The sequence below is a fragment of the Ceratotherium simum genome, chromosome 20 (genome assembly GCF_057802395.1).
Source record: "Ceratotherium simum simum isolate JZ-2026a chromosome 20, ASM5780239v1, whole genome shotgun sequence".
NCBI lineage: Eukaryota > Metazoa > Chordata > Mammalia > Perissodactyla > Rhinocerotidae > Ceratotherium > Ceratotherium simum.
The window spans coordinates 38,940,552-38,967,265 of record NC_141919.1 but is presented as its reverse complement, the minus strand read 5'-3'; the positions used below and the strand labels follow the sequence as shown (position 1 = coordinate 38,967,265).

The 26,714-nt window shown below is 43.7% G+C and overlaps 1 protein-coding gene across 1 annotated transcript; it reads right to left on the bottom strand.

The window, feature by feature from the left end:
- ACER2 (alkaline ceramidase 2) lies at positions 1-26,260 on the bottom strand. The gene is made up of 6 exons (XM_004436770.3): positions 26,049-26,260; positions 17,648-17,762; positions 16,775-16,916; positions 9,823-9,960; positions 3,556-3,693; positions 1-262 (listed from the first exon to the last, which is right to left on the bottom strand). The coding sequence occupies exons 1-6, from the start codon at positions 26,154-26,156 to the stop codon at positions 79-81; spliced, it is 825 nt and encodes a 274-aa protein (XP_004436827.1). The 5' UTR covers positions 26,157-26,260; the 3' UTR covers positions 1-78.
- Between the last annotated feature and the right edge of the window lie 454 nt (positions 26,261-26,714).

Sequence of the window (26,714 nt, the reverse complement as noted above, 5' to 3'; positions counted from 1 at the left end):
ACCCCCCTGGCTGTCTGCTGGCGAAGGAAGCCTGGTGCAGGAGGGAAAAGAAGCAGAGAGGCCGGCCCCCCCTTGCCATCACGTGATCTTGATCGGTGATTTCTTGGCACACAGGAGGGACACGTAGGGGACGCCAATGAAGGCCCATTTCTCACTGGGCCAGAACTTGATGACGGGGCCTTGCTCGGGGATCTCAGATGCAGCATCAAAGTAGGCAAAGCACACGCATCCCAGGTAGGCGGCCAGGCAGATGAGGATGTGCCTGCAAGCGAGACAGAGGTGAGAACTTGACCCGGGCCCAGACGCACTGCCTCGGCTCAGCCTGCTCCTCCCCTGGGCTAGCCCACCTTTCCTGGCTGTAAAGACAGTCCAGGGCCTCTTCTAATCACAAAGGGGCAAAGGCGACCAATAGTCCCCGAACAGCGGGAGAAAGATAAACCCTGAGTAAACTAAGCCTCGTGGAGAATGTTCTAAAATATTCCAGCTTGATAACAAGAACAAACTCGAAAATGCCTTTGGGGCTCGACCAAGAAGATTAATAAGGCCCAGGAATTTAAAACAGAGGCGCCAAGATAATGGAAATAACTGAGCACATCTGATTAGATCCCACCTTCTCACTTGAGTAATTGGCTGTAGATATTTGATGCCCTGCATTAGGAATCATTTTATACTGATTAAACTGCTTTTCAGTTTAGTAGGGGAACCCTTTTTTTTCAATTTATCTTTACTGTGCCTGTAAAAGGTTTTAATATTAACCTTTATCAAGCAAGGGACCAATTAAAGGCACGTAATCCTGCTTCATACCTTATACTGAAACTTAATTCCAGACGAATTAAAGATTTAAAATACCTTTTTAAAATACATTCAAAGAAAATATTTTTATAAATTTTGGTGGGAGAGGCCTTTCTTACAATGACACAAAACTCAGAAACCCTAAAGGGAATAGCTGCGACAGCCGTTCTGTAATGCATGTAGAGAAAAAAACCCGAAACTCAAAAGGAAAAGACTGCCAGATGTGAGAACATGAAAGTTTAAAACTGGTGTGGCACAAAAATATCATTAACAAACTGAAGCACAAATGGGAACTAGGGGTAATATTTGCACCATATGACAAAGAGTTAAAATGTCTATATTACAAAGAAACCTAAAAAACTAATCATTGCATAGGATGTGGGGGATTTGCTGTAAAATAATCAGGGTGAGCATGGGTAGTGGGTGGGGTGGCATGAATAAGACTGGCCGTATGTAGATAATCCTGCAGCTGGGTATTGCCTACCTGGGGGCTCGATGTATTATTCTTTGTACTTTTGAAAATGTGGCAAATTTGCACGATAAATGGCACGTAGTTATTCAACAGGAATGACTGTCTGCTATGCCAGGCACTAGGTGCTGGATATAAATTTTTAAAAATAGAAATACTCCACAGGGAAAACAGAAACGTAAAAGGCACATTTCAAAAGAGAAAATATATACAGCAAATTTACATTTGAAAAAATGCCCAACTCTACTAATTTTTTAAAAAGACGAGAAAATAACAAAATAGAATTTTTTTCAATCAGGTTAACAAAGATTTAAAAGATTTCAATCCGGGTAATAATGTCTAGTATAGGTGAAAGTGTGGGTAAAAGGCCCTATCTTATAGACTTTAGTAAAAAGTATTAATTGATACAATCTCTCTGGATTTGGCCATATATATTACAATTTAAACTAAAGAAATATTCAGGCATGTGACAAATATAGCTGTTCATTACCGATTGTTTGCAAAAGTGAAAAATTAGAAATAACCTAAATATGTATTAACAGAGAGATTGGTAAATAAATTATAAAGTATTCATGTTGTGAAGTATTAATTGGATACAAAAAAATCACAAAAATAATATATATGCACTGGTAAGCAAAGCTGTCCAGGATCTAGCATTTGGTTTAAACAACAAAAAAAGGAGCAGTTGGCATCATGTATAGAATGGTGCTATTTTTGTTTTTAAAAAGTAGAATTAGAGAAATATATATATATATAAAATCTGGAAGGATATACTTTAGGCTGTTAACAATTGTTACCTATCTCTCTTTGGTGGATGGAATTACGAGAGCCTCCCTCTTTCTATATTTCTCTGTTGTTTAAATTTGCCATAAAAAATAAATGTATGTCATTTTATAACTGGGACAAAAAGATGGTTCAACTTTGAAAAACAAAACAGAAAGTACACCAAATTGAAAAACAAATTAAGTTTGAGGCAAAATTATTACAGTCTAAGTTTTGAATTTTACTTAAATCACTAGTATGACCAGGGACCTTGGATTGATAAAAATGTACTAAAGTATCTTGAAGGAGGTCATATTTATACAGGTGCATACATTCATCAAAACTTATCAGACGATACACTTAAAATCTGTGCATTTTATTATCTGTAATTTATAACTCAGCAAATATAAAAGTGTGTCTAAATTCACCAGTGTGAGTCGAGGCTGACCCTAAGAAATTTCAGACAATGGATCCTGAGACTGGAATCTCCAATTTGTACTGTTTTACTTTGTTTTGTCTTTTGCAGACAGTTCTGGAAGTCCCCAGGCCTCAAACTGAGAGCAGACCGGGTCTCATGGTAGGTACATACAAGTTCATATGTTCAAGGGAATTCAGGCAAGTTCCTTCAAACCGGAGAGTCTTAGCCATCTCCTGAGAGAAGCCCAGCTTCTCCTGAACCTGGATCTGACAAAGTTTCTCCCACTCTTTACCACGAGAACTCCTCCCTGGATGCTCTCAATTTACAAGGGACAGTCTAAAGCAGATTCTCTTGGCCCTTGTTATTGTTCACAACCAGGAGGCCTGGAGGACAGAGAGGGAAAGACGGCTCTGGTTTGGAGTGAAGCGGTTCCTAGGAGGAACCGCTCGATTTCCTCCTCAGCTTTCCGAGTATAGGATTCTGCGTGCTGTTTTGTAACCTGCTTTTTCTTTTCTTTTCTTTTTTAACCTAATAGTGTATCCTGAGCATTCCAAAGTAGAGATGATCCAATTCCCTATTATCAGACTCCTGGGCTGGTTTTACATAACCAGATGGTGATCCTGAACCATTCACTTCACTTCTCTGGGCCTCTGTCTCCACCTGTCAAGTGAGTGGGTGAGACTGTCCCTAGACGACCTGGGAGGCCCATGCCTTCACCTGGTCACTCAGACCCAAAAGGTGTGGCTGCTACTCGGGACTGTCCCTGATCCCAAATCCCATCTGTCCCAAGCCTCCCCGCCTCCCAGCACCCCAGAGATCCAGCTAGAGCTCAGGTTACAGATTGGGTTTTCAAGCTCCTTTATGCTTTAATAATGGAGGTGGGGAAATAGACCGCAGACTTGAAGCATAAACAATTAGGTCTTTTTGTTCTGGCTAAGCCTGCTCCCCAGGGCCAATTCTGCTTCTGACAATACTTTCAGTTGCTTCTGAAACGCCTGACAGTCTACGTGAGGAGGGAGGGGCCCTCAGGCTCTGCTGTCCCCTGTGCACACCTGTGCACCCTGCACAATACAGACACCTGCCTCGCAGCCAACTCCCCATCAGCCAGGCTTACCACACACAGTGCAGGTAGGGAAAGTGGAAGGACGACAACAGCTCACAGAAGGCTCGGTCGCTGATCCAGCAGAAGAGGGCGAGGGTCCACCAGAGGCCCGAGAAGAGGCCCAGCTTAAATACACGCATGTTGTCACACCTGGATGGGGATCCAGAGAGCAAGTGGCCGTCAGTCCTGGTTTCCGCCCACCTCACTGGTCACTTCTCTGGGTCCTCACATCCCCCAACCCCTTGGCGCTGGACTTCCTACCCAACATTCCGTCACTCCACACACTCGTGGACATAAATACCACATGTACACTCATGACTCATGGAGCCACACTTCCCACCCGGGCCTCTCCCCTAACTGCAGGCTCACACACCCAACTACATTCCCGACATGTCCCCCCGAGATCTAATATGGATCTCAATGTAACATGACCATGATGAACTCCTAATCTTTCCCTCTGCCCAACATTTGTTGTTATCCCAGCCCTCTCAAGAAAAGGTCATTCCATGCGTTCAGAAGCTCAGGCCAAGAATCTTGGAGCCATTGTTCTCTTCTCACACACCCTACACCCAATCCAGCAGCTCTACCTTCAGAACATATCACAAATCTGACCTCTTCCCACCACCTCCTCCCAGGTCCAAGCCACTATCACGTCTTGCCTAATTACAGCATCACCTCCATCTACCCTTGCTCTCACAGTCAACTCTCAACACTGCTCAAAAGCTTCCCACAACTTCCCCTTTTCCCAGAAGCCACAGTGCCCACAGTGGCCACAGGGCCCCTCATGTGCTGGCTTCTCCTATGTACTCTGCCCTTCGCTGCTTCTGTTCATCAAAGCCCCAGGGGATCCTTGCCATTCCTCAAATATCCCAGGCATGGTCCTCCATGCCTTGGCATTTGCTTTTCCCGCTGCCTGGAATGCTGTTCCACATGGCTCACCATCTTCAATCTTTGCTCAAATGTCACTCAGTAAGCCCTTGACTGACCACTGTTTTTAACAATCACCAGTCTCCACCCCCTAAACAACCCTCCCTATCACCTTCTCCACTCCTCTAATTTTCTCTGTATCGATTATAACCCCTCCGACATCCTCTGCTTTACTTATATATTTGTGTACAGTCTGTCTCCCCATTGACATGGAAGCCGTTCGCTGCTGTATCTCCAGCCCCTGGAACAGTGCCGGTCACATGGAAGGCTCCCGATATTCACCAAACGAAAGAATGAGCTCTTACATACACTGGGACGAAATGTTTTTCTGAAACAAATCCTAACAGCCCAAAGGAAATTTCAATTGCCGTTTATTTCCTTGTTACCGAATTGCTCATACAGTGAGTGACTTCTATTCCTGGGAGGAGTGCCCAGAGGCAGCTGGTGGCTGAGGGGCTTTCTTTTTTTGTGTGTATGTGTGAGGAAGATCAGCCCTGAGCTAACATCCATGCTAATCCTCCTCTTTTTGCTGAGGAAGAGCGGCTCTGAGCTAACATCTATTGTGAGGGGCCTTCTAAACCCTCCCCCTGGGTCTCTATCCCTCAGTGGACTGCTCCTCAGTCAGTCAAGCTCTCTCTCAGGCCCCAGAGTCCAACATGACATCAGCTCCAGAGAAGGGGCCATCTTTACTTGTGTGTATTTGTGCGAACATATAAATGGGGTCCAAAGCCTGACTTGCTGGTACCTTTCCCAGCTGCTGGACAGAAACATCAGCAAAAGCATCAGTAAAAACAGGACGGGCAGCAGGTTCAGAAAGATCTGCTCAAAAAGCAACCCGAAACCCTCTTTTGTAGGAGAGCTACACATATCCCTTGAAAATTTTTTTGAAAGAATTAATAAAGGCCCATGACATACTTAGTGACTAGATTCCTACTTAGTGACTAGAACAAAGAGATTAACCATTTCCATTTTCCCCTGTCTCTTCAGCACACTCTACTCTGAACAGCTCCCCCTCAGACCTGCTGTTCCCTCTCCCAGGCTGTGCCTCACTCTGGGCCCAGCTTTCTGCAGCTCTTCAGGTCTCAGCTTTAAGAGCACTGTCTCAAATAGACTTTCTCTGACAGCCCCCACCACCATCCAACGTAGTTTCCCCCATTATAGTCTCTCATGGCACCCTGTCATTTTCCTTCATGACACTTGTCACAAGCTGAAATTCTGTAGTCATTTGTGTATTTTCTTAATGTCTAGTATCCAACTAGATCGTGAGACCAATGACAGTAGCAACTACATCTATTTTATTCACCCGTGTATATCCAGCGCCCAGAACAGGCATTAAATAAATGCTTGCTGAATGAATAGATAAATAGGAAGTAAAGGACAATTGTAATTGGATTCTAGTTACCTGGGCAGAACATTTTTTTTTATATTAAAAAAACAAAAAGCAGTAACCTTATTGATTGGGCACCAAATCCTCAGAATCCACGGTAGGCACTGTAAAGGGCAAAATAGAGGGTTCTTGCCTTGCTATTGTAAAAGACGAAATGAAAACTGACAAAAACAAATATCAACAAATATATAGACAATTAGGCTGGCACAAGAGGTTCTATGTACACTCAATTTTATTAAACCGAGAAAGTCTGGCTTAAGGAACACAGCAGCACAGGGAGCCGGAGACGCAGTCACGTGTCGCATGGCAAGAAAGAGGCAGAAGGTCAGGCGATTGGTCACATGAGGGGCAGGTCAGGGCTGGGCTGACCCCTACGAAGCAGGCAGGGAAAGCACTGCAGAGTCAGGGTCTCGGGGCTGCCTGGTACTGTCCCTTCCTGTTTCTAGAGGGACAGGTCCTGCTAGACGCCGCTGACCAGGCGTACTTGCGCTTGTGGCTTGTCCAAACCTGGGCTCCATTAGGTTTTATTCCCACTTTCCAGGGCTTATCTCAAAATGTCAGTGTGAGGTTAAGTGGAAAAGGCAGGACAAAAGTCATATACACAGCAAGACCCTATTTTAGGATAGAAAAACCTGAAGGATATCTACCGTTTCTTCTTTTCTTGACCCTTTGTCACATTCTCAAAGTTTTTCTTAACAATAAACTCACTCCTAGAATCAGAAAAACAGTCCATTTTAAAATAGTTTAGATGTAGCTGAGTCACTCGGGATTGTGACAACATGACAAATTTCAGTAAATGTCAGGTCATGACCCCGAATCATAATAAAATTTTGTTTCCTCATGTCCAAGAGAAAGTTGGGAAAGGACAATGAAAATCTGAACAGACTAGAAACAAGCTCTCAGAATGAGGCTAATGAGAAACAGAAAGCTAAAACCAGGCCCTCCCCTATTTCCTCTGAGCAGAGGGAGGTGCAATGAGAAACATTTAGCTGAGACATTACAGATCATGGCTGATGACAAGCAGGGAAGATCCTGGAAGGAAACGCAAAGAGCGACGAGGGCATCCTCTCGTCTGGGAATTTTATCAAAGCAGGCCACCAGCTGTCTTCTCTTTCCTTGCTGGGACTCGGGTGGGAATGGGGACAGCAGTGAACACAGGGACCTCCTCCCTGCCCACGTGGAGTCTGCGTCGAGCAGAGGAGACAGATGTTGAACAAAGCAACAGCACAAATACTTTTTTAATTACAACCGGGATGGATACCATAAAGGAGAAATTTGGGATGCTATGAGAGCATATAAACAGTTGAACCAAAATCTGAAGGATGAGGAGAAGTGAGCCAAGCAAAAGGGTCAGAAAGAAGGGACAGCATGAACGTGAACCTAGGGCCGGAAGGAGCGAGGCCCCCTTGGGGACGTGGAAGGTCAGAATGGCTGGAGGACAGAGTGTAAGGGGGAGCTTCGTGTGGGAGAGATCAGCAGGCAGGGGCCATGTTGAGGATTTCGAACATTATCTTAATTGCAATGTCGCCTAATAGAAAAATGACTGTGATCAGATGCGGTGTTCAGGGAAGGAAGAGGAAGCCAGGCTTCTGGCTCGAGCAAATGGGTAAATAGTGCTCCCATTTACTGCAGCTGGAAATATTAAGAGGCCAGACTGGAAAAGGCAGATCAGGAATCTGGTTGAATTCGAGACGCCTGTGACACGTGGAGTTGGAGAGGTCAGGTAGGCAGCTAGATACATATGGTGGACGTAGAAGGGAGGACGGGGTTGGAGAGTCATTCGTGTCTGTACAGTAATTGAAGCCATGGGAGTAGACAAGACCTTTTAGGGGGAAGTATAAAGGGAGAAAAGCTGAGAGGTGAGCTACACCTTAAGGGATCCCTACATGCAAAGGTGTGTAGAAAAGAAAGAGCTTACACGAGAGACTGGAAAGGAGCTGCCGCAGAGTTAGGAGAAACCCAGGAGGGCTTGGTGTCATAGGAGGCACAGGAAAGAACGTTTCAAGAAGAGATGAATTGTGCAAACAGCTGAGAGAACAACGCATAAGACTCAGGAAGACTGAAAAATAATCATTGGATGTATAACCAAGAGGGTTTGGGTATCAAAGTGGGGGCAGAAGCCAGACTGGAGTGGGGTGAAGAGTAAATAAAAGGTGAGGGGTGGAGACAACTTTTAAATAAGTTTGGCTGTGACGTACAAGAGAGAGAACGAGTGGTGGCTGGAGACGGACGTGGATTGAGTCCAGCTGGTGTTAGAGAAGGTGGAAGAGACTCAAACGTTTTTATAGGCTAAGGGGAAGGATCCTTTGGAGAGAGAGGGATGACACTGTAGACAATTTACAGGAGTCAAGTAGGTATAGGAGAATGGAGGGAATCATCACTAGGTAGAAAGACTGGCCCTCGATGGAAGGAGGGATGCTTCCCATCATGCTGCAATTTGTTAATGTGATGATGAAGACCAATTAGCTGTAGTGATGGCTAGCTTTTCAGGGGCAAAGATTTTAAATATGGAACATAAACTATTTCCTTTGTAACTACTTACAAAGATTAGAGTATTACAGGAAAATATATTTCCCTGCTTAAAGATCACAATTGTGACACAGAATTTATTTAAACTATACAATAATCTGCCCTAACCACTTATCTTCCCTCATTTGCTCTTGTTCAGGTATTAGGGATTAAAAATCTTTTTCCTTTCCTTAAGCTATTTTTTAACAAAATTATAGGCCAAAACATATTATTAGACTCAAGAGGTAAAATGAAACTAGATTGAGTGAATTCTCAAGAAACATAGTGAAGTCCAGAACATTCTCCTCACTTCAGGCCTATTATAAGCCAGCACCACTAGACTGACTGTTACGAATCCATTTCAGATGTCCTCATCAGCAATTTAATTGTGTGTTTTCCAAAGAGCTTCAAGATCTGTTAGTGTTCTGAGATGGGTCTCTTACTTCCCCAGTCCTTGAAGGCTACTCAGAGAAGCCAACAAGACAAGACCCAGGAGCGTCCGTCTGCTGCTAGCCAGCAAGTTTAAATACCTCTTCAACCATCTCTGACTCTGCCTCGCAGTATTGACAATCAAAGCAACCCCCACAGGCAAAGCAATGGAAAGAAATGTGTACATATATATCCCCTTTCAAAACAAAGTCTGAGAGAAAGCTAACTTAACACATTGCATAGAGCAACTCTCACCAAGGGGGATAAACACAAGACTTCAGGGAAGACACTCCATGTCCATAACAGTGAGAGAGTCATGAATTAAAATGTAGTTCTAAAAGTGGGAGCAAAGAAAAAGAAGCATTTTCAAAGGGTATTAAAATAAGGGCAGCGGTTAGATGTATTTTAATTGGGGCTAGAAGACAGTTTTGTTCCACAAGAGCTAAACGAAAATGTTTCTGGATATCAACCTGAACTCTGAGTATACAACTTCCCAGAGGAAAATGCTTCTGCAAACAGCAAAGGCTTTACAAACTGATAGATTGTAAATAAGAAACTCAGCCTCAGAGCAAGCAACACAGTCAACAGTATTATACCTGAAGTCAACGTGGTGTTGCATATAGAAATTCATTTACTTTCCTTCAGTGTGTAAATGCAATAGCCTCTTTAGGACTCTTCCTTTCTCCTTATTCTTGTCATATGAACAAATCTATTTTCCTTTCTACAGAGTTAAGTCTAGGCAGCTTGGTCTAGGCACTCACCAGGTCCTTGAGATGTTCCTGCTAAACTAGCTTTAACCCTTGGGATGCAGTGCATCCATTAAACAGCTGCTCCCCTCTTTCTGAAAATGAGAAGATTCACATTTGACACCAAACCATCAAACCTGTTTCCAATCCAACAGTCAGAAACTAACCCTTCATGAATAGTAAAACTCCTCTTCCACACCAGAGGGCAGTACAAGAACCAGGAGCTGGTGGGTCCCCATCACAGGGATAGCCTAAAGGGCAGGCAGGAAGAAAGGCACCCACCTCTTGAGCTCTGCAATGAGCAGCGCAGTGCAAGGAACTCCCAGGGTCATCAGAGAGATGTTGTTGATGGCGGGCTTGACAAACGCCAGGCATGTTGTAACGGCAGACAGGACGCAGACCACCGCCTTGAACCTGCCCCTGAATTGGTGAAAGCAAACCAAATCTATTAGCAAAGCAGGTCTTGTTTGTTTGCTGAAACAAGTGCAGGGTCCAGGCACTACTAGGGGGAATGCAATCTGAAAAGAAATTCTGCACCAAGTATTGGGAGTCCAAAGACCTTTCACACTCACTGGCTCAGTAATTCCACTTCTAGGAATTTATCCTTAGGAAATAATCAGAGATTTTTCAAAATAGTTATCCATGAGAATGGTAAAAGTAGAATCAACCAAAGTCCTTGAGGGTGAGATATGAATAACTGTTTTCTTAGTGTTACTTTTCTATATTTTTTCAGATGTTCTACAGCAGGGCTTGGCAAACTTTTCCTATAAAGAGTGAAATAGTCAATACTTTAGGTTTTGCAAGTCATAGGGTCTCTGCCACAGCTATTCAACTCTGTCATTGTAGACAAGTAAGCAAATGGGCATGGCTGCGTGCCAATAAAACTTGATTTGCAAAACTGGCAGTGAACCCGTTTGGCCCACAGAACATAGTTTGCCAACCTCTGTTCTACAAAGAAAACATAGATGACTTTTATAAGAAAAACAGAAACTATTTACAAACCATAAAGCTTCCTAGGGTAAAAAAAGAAAAATGCCCGATATGGCTAGCACACAAAACTAGAAGTCTTAAGAAAAACTTCTGGTAGTGTCTACATTTATTGAGAGCCCACAGCCCAGTATGCATTGGAATTCTGTGCTGACAAATTTTCAACACGACAAATCTTAGAAAAATAATTGATACCATCCGCACACCCTTCAATGGAGGTGCTTTCAGTAGAAAGAACCAGAAGTGGCGACGTGATCCTGGACACGCTCCTTCTTCTCTCCCTGAGGCTCCACTTCCTTACCTATAAAACGAAAAGGCTGGACCAGATGATCTCCAAGGCCTCATCCATGACTGCAATTTAGGAACACATGATTTTCCTGAAGTTTCTGTTATTCCTCATTAGCACAATTTACTTTGGCCGAAAGCCCTGGAACAGGTCATGGTTAGGAAACCAATCTGAATGAAATTCCATTATAAAGAAATCAAAGTGCATTGAAACCTTCAAAATACAAATTTATCTTTTAAAGAGGAAAACCATTTATCATCAAGGCACAGGAAATCATTGATCAAGCTGCCAACTTTCTGACTGGAATGAATAGGAATTGTAGCCCTGAACTTCCACCAGAGAAAAAATATACATATGGGAAAGAATCCAGGCAGCAAATCCTCAGGAGAATCATGTTTTTCTCCTGGCCTTGGCAGGCATCCTTCAGCTACTGGATAAAAGGCTGCCTACTCCAGCCTGAGGACAACAGCACACACACAGCTCCCCCACCCCTGTCATGTGCATGGCCCTTGGGGACCCCCAATAACTCTTTCACTGGGTTTGAGGTTCTGTGACACATGCCAAGGCACTGTGGCCTTCTTAGAGCAGATAAACACAATCAAAAACTTCCAAATTGCATCACTTCCCTGTATCCAATGGTTTAGGATTCAGACACAGGTTAGAGAGATCAACAGTGATCAAAAGCACAGGTGTTTCAGGGAGACCCATGTGTGTTCACATTCTGCCTCCATCACTTAGTAGCTGTGGAATCTTTGGCAAGTCAGTAAACTCTCCCAGCTTTAAGTTTCCCATATGGAAATTAAGACACTCTGCCTCATGGTGTTCTTGCAAGCATTAAAGCACGTGACACGGTGCCTGGTACACGGTGTGTGCTAATAAAATCCACTGTTACTGTTGTCACTACCATCATTTGAGAATAAATGCTATTTTAAATAATATGATTATTGTTAACAATATCACACTCTCAGGGAGAATCTGACTGAGCAGGTGTTGCAATCACCAAAGACTCTGTAGAGGGCTGCCAGGAGTTCAAAGTCAGCAAGCTTGATGAGACACGCTTTCTTTAAGGAGAACATGGGCAGACACCTCCCCACCTTGAGTCCAGAGGGTGTGGAGGAATGTGCTTCGGGAAGGCGGCTTCTGCAACCAGCAGAAGTCAACAGAGGTCACGTAGCCAGCCCAGCCGACCCGAGCACCAGAGGCCCTGGGTACAAGAGAACTAGAAATATCCAGGAGCAAGGGGCCCCGACAGGGTGTTTTCTAAACAATGATGATGGGAAACCCCTACTGCAGTCTCTGGTCCTGTTTTCAACTTTCCAGCCCATTATGGGCTCAGACTGAAACACAAGGTCAGGGAACCCTCAGCACCCCTTCTTCCTGCATTCCCCAAATCAAAATCTAGCAACCCAATAATGTCACCACAATATTGAAATAGAACGGCTATGCTGTTATCATTAGCTACCCTTTAAAGCAGTGGTTTTCAACCCTCTCAGACCTTGTGCCCTTATTATATCAAACATTTGGTAATGCCCCATTTACTCTTCTGAAGTGAAAGAAAATTTATGGATGATAAAACCTCCCATCACTGCAACCACCAAGAGCATGTCCATAAACTTCCCAGATGTCCCATGAGTGATGGAAATGTCCCTGGTTAAGATCCACTGCTTCAAACTACCCTTTAGGGCTAACACATAACCTATTTAGAACAAGCCTCTGATATTCACAGGACTACAGCATTTGGTCCTGGATGGTCCACCCCTGTCCTTTTGTAAGTAAGGAATTGATAAGGCCCAGAGAGTCAGAGATGGTGGCCCCAAGTCATCCAGCCAGTGTGAGACCCAGACAGACAGACCCCAGCCTGCAACCCTGCTATTCAGGATTCAAAACTGGATTACGAAGTGAAGGCTGTCCCTGGATTTTATAGACGCAAAATCATAAAAATCACAGCAGGATAAATTCTTTAGGAAATGGATACAATTAGCCTATTAGTTCTTTGTTGTTATTTTTTTCTCAAAAAAAATGTCTAACAATTATTAATAACCATCAACAGCTCACTGCACGTCCTGACAATTCTTAGGACATTCTAGGCAAGATGAAAGAAAGCCCTTCTTTTTTAAAACCCACCAATTATTCCTACCTACTAATGAACTTTAATAATTTCCTGCTGTTCTAGACATTCTTGTCCTCAAAACACTTATCCATTTGGTCATTCATAATAACTGCTGGCACTCATTGAGTCCTTACTCTGTAGAGACACTGCACTAGATACTTAGATGATTTTCCCATATATTTTACCCTAGGAGCTAGATACTTGTATTATCTCCACTTTACAAGTGAGCAAAATGAGGTATCAGAGCTTTAAAAAAAGTAGATTAATGTTCAAATCCATATCCTTCTGATCTAGTCACTTAGCTACCTCTCTCTTCTCCAGAAATCTCACACTGGAACTACTCAATATGTTTTTAGAAATACTCCAGCAAAGTCCAGATCACAAAATAAAAAGAGAGAGAGAGAGAAACGTTAACTATCTGGTAAATTCAGGTAGCTTAACCGCACAATCCCTAGTCTACACAAATCGTGGTTTTGACCAGAAATCTTTGGTCTGGCCTGCCACTTGCACTGCAGAGCTGCCACCTGTCCCCACGTCATGGGCGAGGAAGCCCACACAAAGGGGTTTGGTCTTCTGGAGCTCTCCACCGCTGGAAAATTAAGACACACAAATAGAGGTGAAATCCTGATTTACAGGGAGCTACTTTTCCTATAACATGCACCTTTTCTTTCTTTGCTCATTAAAATCATCAATGCCCATTCTCTCCTTCAATTGTACACATATCTCAGAAATGCTGGGCAGAAATCTCCTCTACAGACCATTGGTAATAACGAACGCTACCTTAGAGCATTCACTATGTTCTTAGTACTCTATGAAGTGTTCTGCAGGATCATCTCACAAGAACCCTGAGGAGAACACTATTATTTACCTAATTTTACAGGTGACGAAATAGAAAGTTAAAGAGTCAAGACAAGTTATACAGTTTGTAAGCAGGGAAGCTAGGATTCAAACCCAGGTATTCTCCAAAGCCAGGGATAGAGACGTATGTGGTGCCTCCAAGGACTCTTCCCAAACCGAAGAGAGAGGGGTCACATCCTCCCCAAAGAAACAGTGCACGGCGCCGGCGATAGAATCGTCCCAAGTGGGCACAGACCTCTCTGCCTCACAATGTTTCCACCATTGAAGTCGGTAAGCTTTACTTACTACAGCCATTGACCCGTTTTCTTCTGTCCTGCTCATAACAACATTCCCTCTCTCCCACTTTCAAGAAACGAGAAAAGAAAAAGGTTCTCTATTATGAACACATTAAAAATTGTCACTTGGAATTTCCAGCCAGGCCTTCAGAGTGCCACAAACAAATACACAAAACTCTTATTCCCATTTCTTCAACTTCTCGCTCAGATCTCAGGACTTGAAAGACTCGATCTAAGAGCAAAGGGGTTCCTCAGCTCTCAACCTAACACACACCGTGCTCAGGGAAAGGATGGAGGTGACTGGTGGGCATCTTCTGAGACAAGAGGAAAAGCCAAAAGGTAAATGGTATGTTTCTCAGGCAGAGTCAAAAAGTCCCTGCCTGCAAAGCCACCTCAGGACCCTGCCGTCCACCTCCTCCCCTCCCCCTACCTCTTCCCCACCTCCCAAGGCTTTCGCATCATCCCCAGGCATCCCCCTGAAGCCAAATAAGGAAACAAGACAACAAGACTAGAAACCAGAGACAGCCTAAACCAACTCACTGCATTTTAAAGCATGCTTCTTCCACTGAGGAGAAGGCCTCAGCAAGATGGAGACCGTATTTCATCTAAGACCAGGAACATCCTCCTCTTCACTGCTACTTGTAAACAGCTGGCTTGCTCGCTCTCTCTCTCATTTTTTGATAAGTAAACTTCTTGAGGATATGTCTAGCTGCCTGATGATACTCAGAGATCATACTATTGAATTCAAATCCTGCTGCCCAGGATGAAGATTGCACAGCTAATCCAATTAAAGTATGTTTTCTCCTACTTCATTTAAAAACGCATTTTTAATATTAAAAATTAACATGTGCTCTTTGTAAAAAAAAAAAATTGTAAAACAGTACAGATTAAAGGTAAAAGTGAAAGTTCTCTCTCCACCCCAATTCCTAAGAGTAGCCAACAGTAGCAGTTGCTCTCCTGGCCTTCCCAGGCATTTCTGTGCACACGCAAAGACATATACTCAAAAAGAGGCCAGTTCATTCTTTCTAAAATTAGGATATTACACACACGGTTCTGCAACGTGCTTTTTGCAGCCAGCTTGTTTCCCGGATGCTCCTCCACATCAGTCCACAGAGAACAGCCTTCGTCTCTGATGGCTGCACAGCGCCTATCCCTCTTCAGGGTACCAGGAAAACTTAAATGAATTCTTTTATTTTCCTGGTACAGCTCTTCCCTGGGCACACACAGCTTGCTTAATTGAATCTATATTTTTAGACTATTGATCCATATATCTATTTTAGCAAAACACAGTGCCCTGCAGAGAAATATGTGGGTAATTCGTTGTGGGAGCATTTCTCATCTTTATGAGGTTGACTCTCTTCTGTTTCTTCAAATATTAACAACCTTATACAGCTGCTGAGAAAGGCTTTCCCAGGGGCCAGCCCAGTGGCGTAGCAGTTAAGCTCATGCACTCCAATTCGGAGGCCCAGGGTTTGCCAGTTTGGATCCCGGGTGCGGACCTACGCACTGCTCATCAAGCCATGCTGTGGCAGTGTCCCACATAGAGCAACTAGAAAGGTGTACAACTATGACATACAAGTATCTACTGGGGCTTTGGGAGGAAAAAGGGAAAAAAAAGAAAAGGAGGAAGATTGGCAACAGATGTTAGTTCAGGGCCAATCTTCCTCAAAAAAAGAAAGGCTTTCCCTGACCAAACTCTAAATCAGCCCCCCAAGTCACCACTGTCCCCTTACCAGCTCCATTTTTCATCATAGCACTTTATCACACCATAACATTATACTATTTATGTGTGTGTGTGTTTGTTGATTCCTAATCCCCCCAACTTCAGTGTAAGCTCATCAAGGACAGAGATTCTGCTGCTTTGTTTACTGTTATATCTCAGTGCCTAGAAGAATGCATAGTAAACAGTAAGTGTTCCAAAAATATTTACTAGATGAATAACCATATAAGCATAACACAATGGATATTAAAATGCATCCTTTCCTGAAATTCTGGGTTTCCAGCTTGGAGATATGTGTGTGGGTATGTGCGTGCATGTGTGTGTGGGTGTAGATCTCATCAGAGGCATAAACAATACAATTGGAAAACTACAGTATCTATAGCTCTAAGAACCAATTCTTCAGTGTGGATTCCACTGTAAACATATAAAACTGGTGGAGCAGGATTAAACTCAAGGAAATGTTCCAGCAGGAAATCAAAGGTCTTTGGACTACTATTCAGTAATTTCTCCCCCACTGAAGATCTTTCCACTTTCGCTCATATCAAATAAGGGAGACATTTGATTTTTTGTCCCTAATGTCAGATAAATTCTTCCTCAAGCATATTAAAATTCTCTCTCTCTCTCTCTCTTTTTTTTTTTTTGCTGAGGAAGATTCACCCGGAGCTAATATCTGTGCCAATCTTCCTCTATTTTGTATGTGAGACACCGCCACAGCATGGCTGACAAGTAGCATGAGTCCACACCCGAGATCCGAACCCATGAACCTGTGCTGCCAAAGCGGAGCACACGAAACTTAATCACTGCGCCTCCGGGCCAGCCCCTAAAATTCTCTTTTATCTGTCAGTTAATTTACTGTCAGACCATAAACAATCAGTGGATATTAAACAAGTATATGATAAGGCTGGACTCAATCATGGGCTATTTTTCTTGATATATACATCCTTATACTGGGTATTGCACCTAGCAGTAAACACAAAAAATACTTAGCACAAGCTTACCTGTCATTCCGAAAGATCTTTGGTAGATACCTTCTGGGGAACCACATGGCCAGAGCACACATCAGAACCCAAAGGATGGCAAGTTCATCAAGCATCTGACCCAGGAAACTAAGGGTTGCATGGAAGTAGACAGATCCAATTCCTAAAACCAATTACAACCAATAAAAAAGGTCACCATAGAAGAACAGGCTCACAAATTCAACACCCTACTTAAGGACAGCCCTTTCACCAATCGCAATCACAGATCGCTCTCTCTCTCTGAAAAACGAAACTGAAGGAAGAAATTCATACCAACTAGCCACGCAGACTTCAAGTCTAGAAAGAGGATATCAAGTAGGGCCCAAATATCAGCACATCAGAACTTTATAATTCCACAGTTAAACACACTCTGTCTTCACCCACTAGAGCCTCATGGGAACAGCAGTAAATAAAAGTTAACGTTCTCTCACTGGTAAGAATTCTAAATCTGCTTACGGGAGGAAATGGAAATTACACAAGTATTTCCCAGAACGTTGAAGGATCAAACATCTAGAATTGTTTTTTTAATTTTGTCCATTAGAAACCACAGTCTCATCAGAGTTCAATTGTTCACATGACTTTCTTCAGAAGTTCTCAGAAAATTGCACTGGCAGAACACCAACAGCTATTACATAAATAAACTCTCAAACCCAACTTAGTGATAATTACAGCCAACTTTGTTATCAAGCCTGTATTCAAAAGAGTCCTTCTTTTGGCGTCAAGCAAGCAAAATAAAAGTTTGCTACGACGTCAGAGCAACTTTGGTTTACAAAACACAGTGTTCAAAGAGAACAGAAAGTGTGCGGGATTCCATTTCCTCTCTTGCCGTCTATGCTGGCAAATGAATCCACTTACCTACTACAACTAAAAGAGTCCATATTAAGTAGATGCCACTGTTGAAGCATGTCGCATACTGACGAAACAAGCACATGCAGATGGGCGGTAAAACGAAAAACAAGACGTTGCTGATCTGGGGGGAGAATGTAAAACGAAAAGATAAATACTAAGTAAAAGGGTACAAAAATAAAGCAGCTTGTTCTAAGTATGTCCTTTGCAAACCGGGATGAATGTGGCCATACATCTTTGTTTAAGCTCGTACACTTTTTTTTAACCGCAGATACACAACCAGCAAAATTGAAAACTTCTTTAATGACCATTTAGGGCCCCCTCTCGCTTCTTTAAAACACTGCAATCTATGAAAGCTGCCCAGGCTCCTCCTTTGATTCAAAGAATCAATGACTTATTCTTTTTCTGCACAGATTATGAAGCATTCTAATTTACTTGCACATACATTTTTAAAAATAAGGCCTGCACTAAATAATGGTAAAAATAAAGTTTAACGAAGAGGTGAGAAGGACTACACATGTTCCAGCCCCAGTCATTTTCCACCCCCAAGGCCAGCCTTTTCTCTTGGACCCACGTGAAGGCAGGATTCTTCCTAGTTTCTCCTCGAGTCTCCCTTTGTCAGCTGTCACCCTAATCAAAACCTACTTTTCGATAAAGATCGAATTTGTAAGTTCCTTCTCAGCTTTAAATGATATTTTATCTTTCAGACTTTATCGTGGATTTAAGCCCCTCTGTTATCTCTCCTGGGGGCATTTGGGTTTTTTTAAAATAATATATCTTATCTAATGTAATATATTCAAAATATTGTCTTTTCAACATGTAATCGCTATTTAAATATCATTAATGAGATATTTACATTCTTCTGTTCACACCAAGGCTTTGAAGTTCAGTATGAATTTCACACTGCCAGCATATCTCCTTCTGGACCAGCCATTTTTCACGCGTTCAGTTGCCACATGTGACTAGTGACTACCTTACTGGACAGCATAACTCTAGAACCTCATCTCTAATCTTTTTTTAATTTATTTTTTGTATGTTTTTGTTTTGTTTTGTTTTTTTAGGGGATCATAGCCAGTTCCTTTCTTTTTTTCTAAGACTTTTTTAATTGAGGTAAAATTCATGTAACATAAAATTAACCATTTTAGAGTATACAATTCAGTGGCATTTAATATATTCATAATGTGCAACCATCACCTCTATCTAGTTCTAAAATGTTTTCATCACCCCAAAAAGAAACTCTAGACACATTAAGCAGGCATTTCCCATTCCCCCTCCCCCTCAGCCCCTAGTTACCACTAATCTGCTTTCTGTCTCTATGAATTTACCTATTCTGGATATTTCATAAAAGTGGAATTATACAATATATGACCTTTTGTGTCTGGCTTCTTTCACTTAGCATAATGTTTTTGAGGTTCATCCATGTTGTAGCATGTATCAGTACTTCCTTTCTATGGCTGAATAATATTCCATTGTATGGAATGTTTATCCATCCACATTTGTTTATCCATTCATCCATTAACAGACTGCTGTGAATAGTGCTGTTATGAACATTCATGTACAAGTTTTTGGGTACTTGTTTTCTTCTGGGTATATCCCCAAATTGGCATTCCCGGATGATATGGTAATTCTACGTTTAACTTATTAAGAAACCACCGAATTGTTCTCCACAGTGGCTGAACCACTTTACATTCCTACCAGCAATGTACAAAAGTTCTAGTTTTTCCATATCCTTGCCAACATTTATTTTCTGGTTGTTTGTTTTTGTTTTTGTTTTTAATTAAGGCCATCCTAGAAGATATGAAGTGGTAAGGACATTCAGCTTTTAAGTTTCATCTCTAATTGTGGAGGGAGGGGCTCCTCGTGAAGGACTGTGCACGCGGAGGGAGTGTGCAGAGTGTGAAGACAACAGCTAAATCTAAAGGAGCAACACCATCGGGAATGGAGTGGAGGAATCCACGGAAAAGACTAAAACAAACCATTCAGAGAAAGGCAGATGGGGCAGATGAAGTCTGGAAAGCCAAGGGCATGGAAGCTATCAAAAGAAAAAGATTGGTCACTCATGTTGGACAATACAGTAGAGGCCACAAAGGAACCGTGAGGATGGGTGCCTGAACTGAACTGAAGGAGCCAGGATAGAAGGGCTTTTCCAGATCTGGGGAATCACACTGGTGTACAACTAAACCAAAGGCATCAGCGAACCCCAGAACTTGAGGCATAGCCCAGGCAAGGACTGGCAACTGCAGTGGCCAACGCATACCTCTGTCACCATCTGGGAACAAGAGGGGTTAGGAGTGACACAGTTTTAGAAAGGGGAGAAAGCTCGGGTAGGAGAGAAATAAAACGAGTAAAGAGAAGAGAACAAGATCCTTTGTCAGGGGCAGGATGGGAGCAGGGCTGCTGCCTTGATTTCAATCGAAGACTGAAATCCCTAGTGGGGCTGGGTCATTCTAGAGAAAGGGGTACCTTTTTCTAGTTGACACGCTCTTTTCTCTTTCCCACATAGGAACCCTATGAGCTTCCGGTGACCCTGGGTGAGAGGATGGATAAATGGTCTCAGATGTCCCAGGTGGTACACAGTCTCCAGTCCTGGAAATATGGCTGACCCTCATTTACTAAGCAGCAGCAGGTGAGAAGGAATTAGGACAGGGTCTACGTACTGTATAAGCAGTAGGCTGTTGTTCATTGTTACTATCACAGCACGTAACTTTCCACGGAATGATTTAAAGAATCAGAGATCTTGAAGAGTTAAGATGAGAGATCTTAAAGACCATCCCTTGTTTTACAAGGGGATATAATTGAGGGCCCAGAAAGGCTCCCAGGCTGGCCAGTGTCAGAAAAGCAACCACCCACGGGGCTGGGGCCCACAACCTTTTGCTGTCCTGTGCTCTTTCCACTGCCCCAAGCGGATCTTCACCTTCAACCCACCCAACCACATTCTGATCTCCTTGGCTTAACTCCTCAACTGGTATCCAAAAATTTCGGAATTGCATCACACACATGACCTGTTACATGATGTAAACATGGCTCTCCTTTGTTAAACATAGCAGTAGAAGGAAGAAAAGGAGGTAAAGGGGGAGAAGAAGGAGAAAAATGGAATTGTTATACCACAGGTACCTTAAAACCTGCTCTTTCTCCTTTCATATTACATGAATGTCTTCTTGTAAAAGAAATGAATACATTACACAGCTAAAGTATTCTTTCTACCCTCCTCCCTAGAGATAACCATTTTTCTCAGATTCAGAGTCTTCAAGTCATTTTCTTTGCATTTACACGAATACATATAGATCACATAGTGTAATATTATCATTTTGCAACTTCCTTTTCTCATTCAACAACATGCCTTGCAAACCTTTTCATTTCCATTCATACAGATTTACGTCACCTGCTGTAAGTGCTGCACAGGGCAGCAGTTTAGCCATTCCCCAGTGGAAGGAGCACCACTTTACAGCCCCACCTACAATGCTGGGGAATAGAACATATTTTGCTGTTTACCCCAGTATATCTCTATTGCCTCAAGTCCTGTCAATCTCCCTTGCTTTAGCCAAGTGCAACTATCTACTGCCAAGCTGTCCCCCAAATGGGTCTATCCATTTATGCTACCACAATGTACACATTAATCACTTTTAAACGTATTTACACACTATGCACAAAAGCACGAAGCCATTTATTACACCTGCAGTCAAATTATGATACTTCAAACTTTTGTTTTTTTAATGCACGTATTAGGGAGTTCAATTTAGAAGCATCATTTTAACATATGCTCCCAAATAACATGGAAATCACATTCTTGCTTCTGCATAGCCCATCTACCAATGTCCTGCTGGCCTCCCCAAGGCCTTTTAAAGACATCAATCCGTGAAAAGGAAAAGACCAAATTAGAGGGAGACTCTCTCTAAGACAAAAAGAGGAAGGAACTCCAAAAGAAAGACGGAAAAGCAAACAAGCCATGGTTATGAGACGGATTCAATGGCTCCATCTCCACAGAGAAATCAAACTTCCCCTCAAAATTGTGTGGGTCACTAAAGTTGAATAGTTCAGCCAACGGGTATTTTTTAAAGCCTATTGTTGGATTATTCTTTGGAGAATTGGTGTGTTTAATGCCTGCAGAACAGATTTGCTTTTAATTGAGAGGAAACCACAATTTAAAAATGTATTAATTATATCCTTAGAAAGTTCCTCATTCTATGAATTCCTACATAACATTTGTGCCAAAATAATCTCATGAACAGACTGCAATCTCATCCTGATGCATGTGAATGTGCACTTTCCCAGACAGAGGGTAAATACTAACAAAACAACGGGCTGTATGTTTTTCTGAACAGTAGGTTGATAAACAGCTAAAGGGCATTCCCCTGTTGAGTAGTTAACTGTGTATCTTCACTGCATGTAGATTCCTAACTGTCCATTCCATTGTTCCTCTTGCCTCTGGGATGACCTACTGTTCTGGTTTCCCCGAGACTAAGGAGAGTTTCTAGGGCGTGGGACTTTCAGTTTTAAAATCGGGAAAGTCCCAAGCAAACCAGAACAAGTTGGTCACGCTACTTAGAGGCCTTCTCGCAAAATACCCCCACCCTATTTCCCACAGTACACCAACCTCATTCGGAGTACTAATGACACCTTGATGACTGTGCACATGTCTGTTATGGCCTTCACTACCCAGATGGCTGTTTGCAGGTCTGGTTTCTGTGACAGGCACACAGTGGTTGCCCAGGAAATGGATGGATGGATGGATGGATGGATGGATGGATGGATAGATAGATAATTCTGCCCTACAGATAGTGGGGTATGGGCTTTGGCATATAAAGAGAACCCTATTTTCCTTATCTTGATGATGGGAGAAGAGCTGATTGGGGAAGATGACAGATCATGAGATGATTTTATGCATATATTTTGCTTCAAGACTTCTTTTTTCAGCACCAGTTGACTTCCTTCTGTCCCCAAGTCACTGCCCAGCAACAGAGTTCCCAAAGGCCAAGCCCAGTGGTTAAAGGCAGACCCCACTTTTCTCCAAAGCAGCTAAATCTGGAGTCTTTCTCTTTTGTGTGACTGGGGCCTTACAACGTAAAATGTAAAAAGGAACTCAAGTCAATAAAACTTGTATATAGAAGCAAAAGTACAAAATGTGCACAAGCAAAAGGCTGTGAAGGGCATGATGTATTCTTGGAAGAGATGTTTGGGGTTGGCTGAAGCAAAGGATGATGACAAGATTTGAGGCAATAGAGATTTGCCTGGCCCAAAAGCAAAATGCTTTGTATACCCAAACATTGTCGGTGGGAGCTTAAACCAGGGTACTCTCCGTGGTGGGCCACTTAGTAATTATCAGCCTTAAAGTGAATATCCTCCCGACACAGCAATTCCCAATCTAGGGGATGTATTTGCAAAAGTACATCCAGATGCGTATATGAGGATATGCATTGCATCACTGTTCAGAAACCAAAATGAAAACAATAAAACAAACAGAAACTGCCCTAAATGTCCATCAATAAGGGATTAACTGGTTAAATACATTATGGTCAATCCATTAAATGGAACACTGTATAGACATTGTAAAGAGGACGATAACTCCATATGAGCCAATATGGGACCATCTCCAAGATATATTATGTGAAAAAACCAAGGCGCAGAAGAGTTTGTGTAGTACGATCTCAATTGGGTTGAAAAAAACCTTAGACTGTGGTATGTGTGTGTATATACTATACATACATATTTTATATGCTCACACAAATACATGTGCTTTTTACATGCCTCGAAAATGTCTGAAAAGATAAAGAAATGGTGTTTTTCACTTTGTAACTTGCATACTCTGAATTTTTTTTACCATGATCATGTTATTACTTTTATAATAAACAACAATAACAAAAAAACTACTTTAAACAAACTTTTTCTCATATCAAACATCATGATTAGCCTATAGATCAAATGGTCCCAATGCAGGAGTTTTAAGTTAAAGAAAGACAGAATAACAAACCTCTGTACTATGCCCAAATTAATCAATCTAGGGTAGCTAGAGCAGCACTTGCATCTTCAAGAGTATTATCTTAGTAGAGTCAAATGGACCAAGTTCTAAATAGCTCTGTGATTTTCTAGACCTCCGCAGGTTGCATAATCTACATAGGCCCCAGTTTCCTCCTTTATCAAATGGATATAATAAACAGCACTCACTGCCTAGGGTACCAAGCAGAGCTTCAACATACAGCAAACAATTAATAGTAGCCAGGAACAACTGAAGTTTTAGTAGTGATGTGCTACCCCCAAGACCCATTAAGAAGGTTCTAGATCCCTCTGCCAGTCTTCTCCTGATTCTACATCTTCAATTCCTTAAACTTTTCCTCAAAATTAGTCATGACTATTATTTTTTATAAAATGGATAATTAGACCCGCTGCCTTCCTATGAGGATTTAATGAGATGTTTATCACCGAGTCATAGGCCACTGTCTTCCCCAATACAGGGGTAAGATAAGCACAGATTTGTCCTGTGATAAGGATCCGATGATAACTAGGGCGTGAGAACAGAGAGGAGGAAATGGTTTTTGCTAAACCCCTTGGACCCATCCAACAAAGTCTGGTGACCAACTACTTCTCTGAGACCCTTAAGCTCTCTGCTTTGCTAAAAGCAAATTTTGTGGTTTACGTGTATTCCAAAGAATAAGGTTTGTCAGGTGGGCCAGCCGGGCTAATCAGCCACAGACAGTCCAGCTGAAGATCAACAGTTCATTTCTAGAAAAGACTTTGGCACTCACTATATAACAGCTCCAATAGGACGAGATTAAAAAGTAAAGACAGAATAGACTCCCCCTCATTCAGCACTCTGGGGCTTTTCCAGGTAGGCTCAGAGCAGCTATACACTAACTTTTTTGGCCAAACAACCAAGCCTGACTCTCTGCTGGCCTCAGACTCCACAAATAATTACCTCGCTGGGTGTGTGGGAACCCGGCCCCAGCCTGTCATTTCTTCTTTAACTCTGGTGAAATTCTTAGTACTTCTCCACTTACAAATGGAGATACTGAGTTACGGCTGTTGTAAGTACCCCACCCTGCTGCAGCCCGTCCTCAGTGGGCACTGTCTACACCTGATGGTATACTCTGAAAGAGGTTGTACAATAGGTGTGGTGCGGCCACCTCCACTAACTGCACCTTTCACAGTATTTACGGACAGCAGAGGGCCAGGTTTTCTTAAGGAACCAACCTGGTCATAAAAAGAAGCAGGAGTGTTTGTGTGGAGGGCAGCCATGGATTTCAGCACTGAGGGGAGGGAGAGTGCAGACTTCTGGACCGTGGCGCCAGCCATGCCAGAAATGTGAGCTTGACGCTCCCTTCTCAAGAGCTCAGATTCCTCATCAATGAACTGAAGGACTGAGAACAGCTCATGGAGAGCCCTCCAGGCAATAAGCACCCAACTCTCGCCAAGGACTTCTCTCCAGCAAATCTAAGGGGAAAATCCTAAAGAACAACCTCAAATTCACAATGACTCTCAAATCAGGAGTTCCTGTTTTCCATGTTAGGGCATTGAAAAGATAAGACACAGAAATGACCATGCAAACTCTCACATTTGGTACCAGAATCCTGAGCCATGGGCACAATGGAAAGAAGAGGCATTTCCTTCCCAGTTGTAAGCTTTCCTTCCCACAAAGACTAAAAGCCCACAGGATTCTGCAGTGGGGAAGTTTCCACTTGCCCATATCTAGGGACCCAGGCAAGTCCAGAAAACATGCCCACAATCACTCCCAAATTTCCCTTTCATTCCCAGGCTTAATAACTGGAAAGCGCACAGGCCTGGGGGAGTTGAAGTTGGGGCTGGTGTGAGACAGTACTAAAGGCAAAGAAATAAGAACTAGTAGTAGTTAACTTGATTCTGGCCAAAAGTAACTCGACCTGTTATTAGTGTAGTCTCATGGGGTGGGGCAAGTCAGCTTGGTCCGGCTGGGCCCTGCCCATGAAACCTGCCGGTGGGCGGGGGTGGGGGGGTCTCCCCCTTTCCCAGGACTCCTAGAAAGGTATTCAGGGCAAAAACGCACAATGCGACCCAAGTGCGTCACGCCCCGGAGATCCTAGGGGAGGAAGGGGGTTGTCCCGGCGGGTTCACCGCCCCCAACTGACCCAAACTGGGAGAATGGGTGACACGGACCATTGGCTTCGGGACGGGTGGGGACCGAACAAGACAATAGAGCCATCAGAAGGAAATGACAAGAGCAGCAGGATGAGCCCAGATGTCGGGAACAGGGACAGGAGAGGAGGACAGACGGAGAACTGGAAGGAGCGCGCAGGGGAGGGGTCGTGGGTCGACTCTGGCCCTGGAGAGAGAATGCCCCAGATACACGCAGAGACCCACGTCCAGGTCCCAGGCGCGGCGGCGCTTGGGGACAGCCTCCTCCCGTCAGCCCGCCTGCCATCCCCACTCCCGCGCCCCGCACCGTGTTGTAGAACTCGGCGATGGCAGGCACGATGGTGTAGTTGTCCTCGCACCAGTCCACCTCCGAGCTGCCAGCCCGCAGCTGGTCCCACCAGTGCGGGGAGCTCATGGCCGCTCTGGGGCATTGGAGCAGCCGCTCCTGCAACCGAGAAGAGCCCAGAACTGCTGCTGCAAGGCAAGTGCGGCGGCGGCGGCTTTATGCAGCACCGGGCAGCCGCCGGATGTGGCGCCTCGGCAGCCGGCCTCCCAGCTCTCAGCTCCGCCTGTTGGACGTGACTCGCTCGCAGACCCCTCCCCCGGCCCCGCCCCCTGGGGTAGCCTGCGGGCAGCGAGCCGGCCACGCCCACCCCGGGGGCGTGGGGGGGGCGGAGGGAGGCAGGGGCAGGCTCAGGACGCCAGTAGACACCGCTGCTCCCAGCAGGTGACAAAGGCCTTGACGGTCCTGCCCAGGTCTGCCCACGCCCACCTCCCAGCTCAGACTCGCAGGCACTCCCCCATCCCCCGGTGTGCAAAAAGCGCCAGAGCATGCCCTGGCAAAAATTTAAAATAAGAAGAAACCTAGGAGTACCCAGGCCCCTACGGAATCTTGGGGAGTTGGCACCGATTTGCCCGCGCCGCCCGTGGAAAGCCTGTGCTCATGCCCGGGAAAAACCCTTGGTCCCTCCGA

Coding starts and splice junctions, on each gene's coding strand:
- ACER2 (XM_004436770.3), bottom strand. CDS start 26,156: ATGAGCTCCCCGCACTGGTGGGACCAGCTGCGGGCTGGCAGCTCGGAG. Junction 17,763..26,048: donor TCGCCGAGTTCTACAACACG/GTGCGGGGCGCG, acceptor TTCTCCCCCCAG/ATCAGCAACGTCTTGTTTTT. Junction 263..3,555: donor CCCTACCTGCACTGTGTGTG/GTAAGCCTGGCT, acceptor TCTCGCTTGCAG/GCACATCCTCATCTGCCTGG.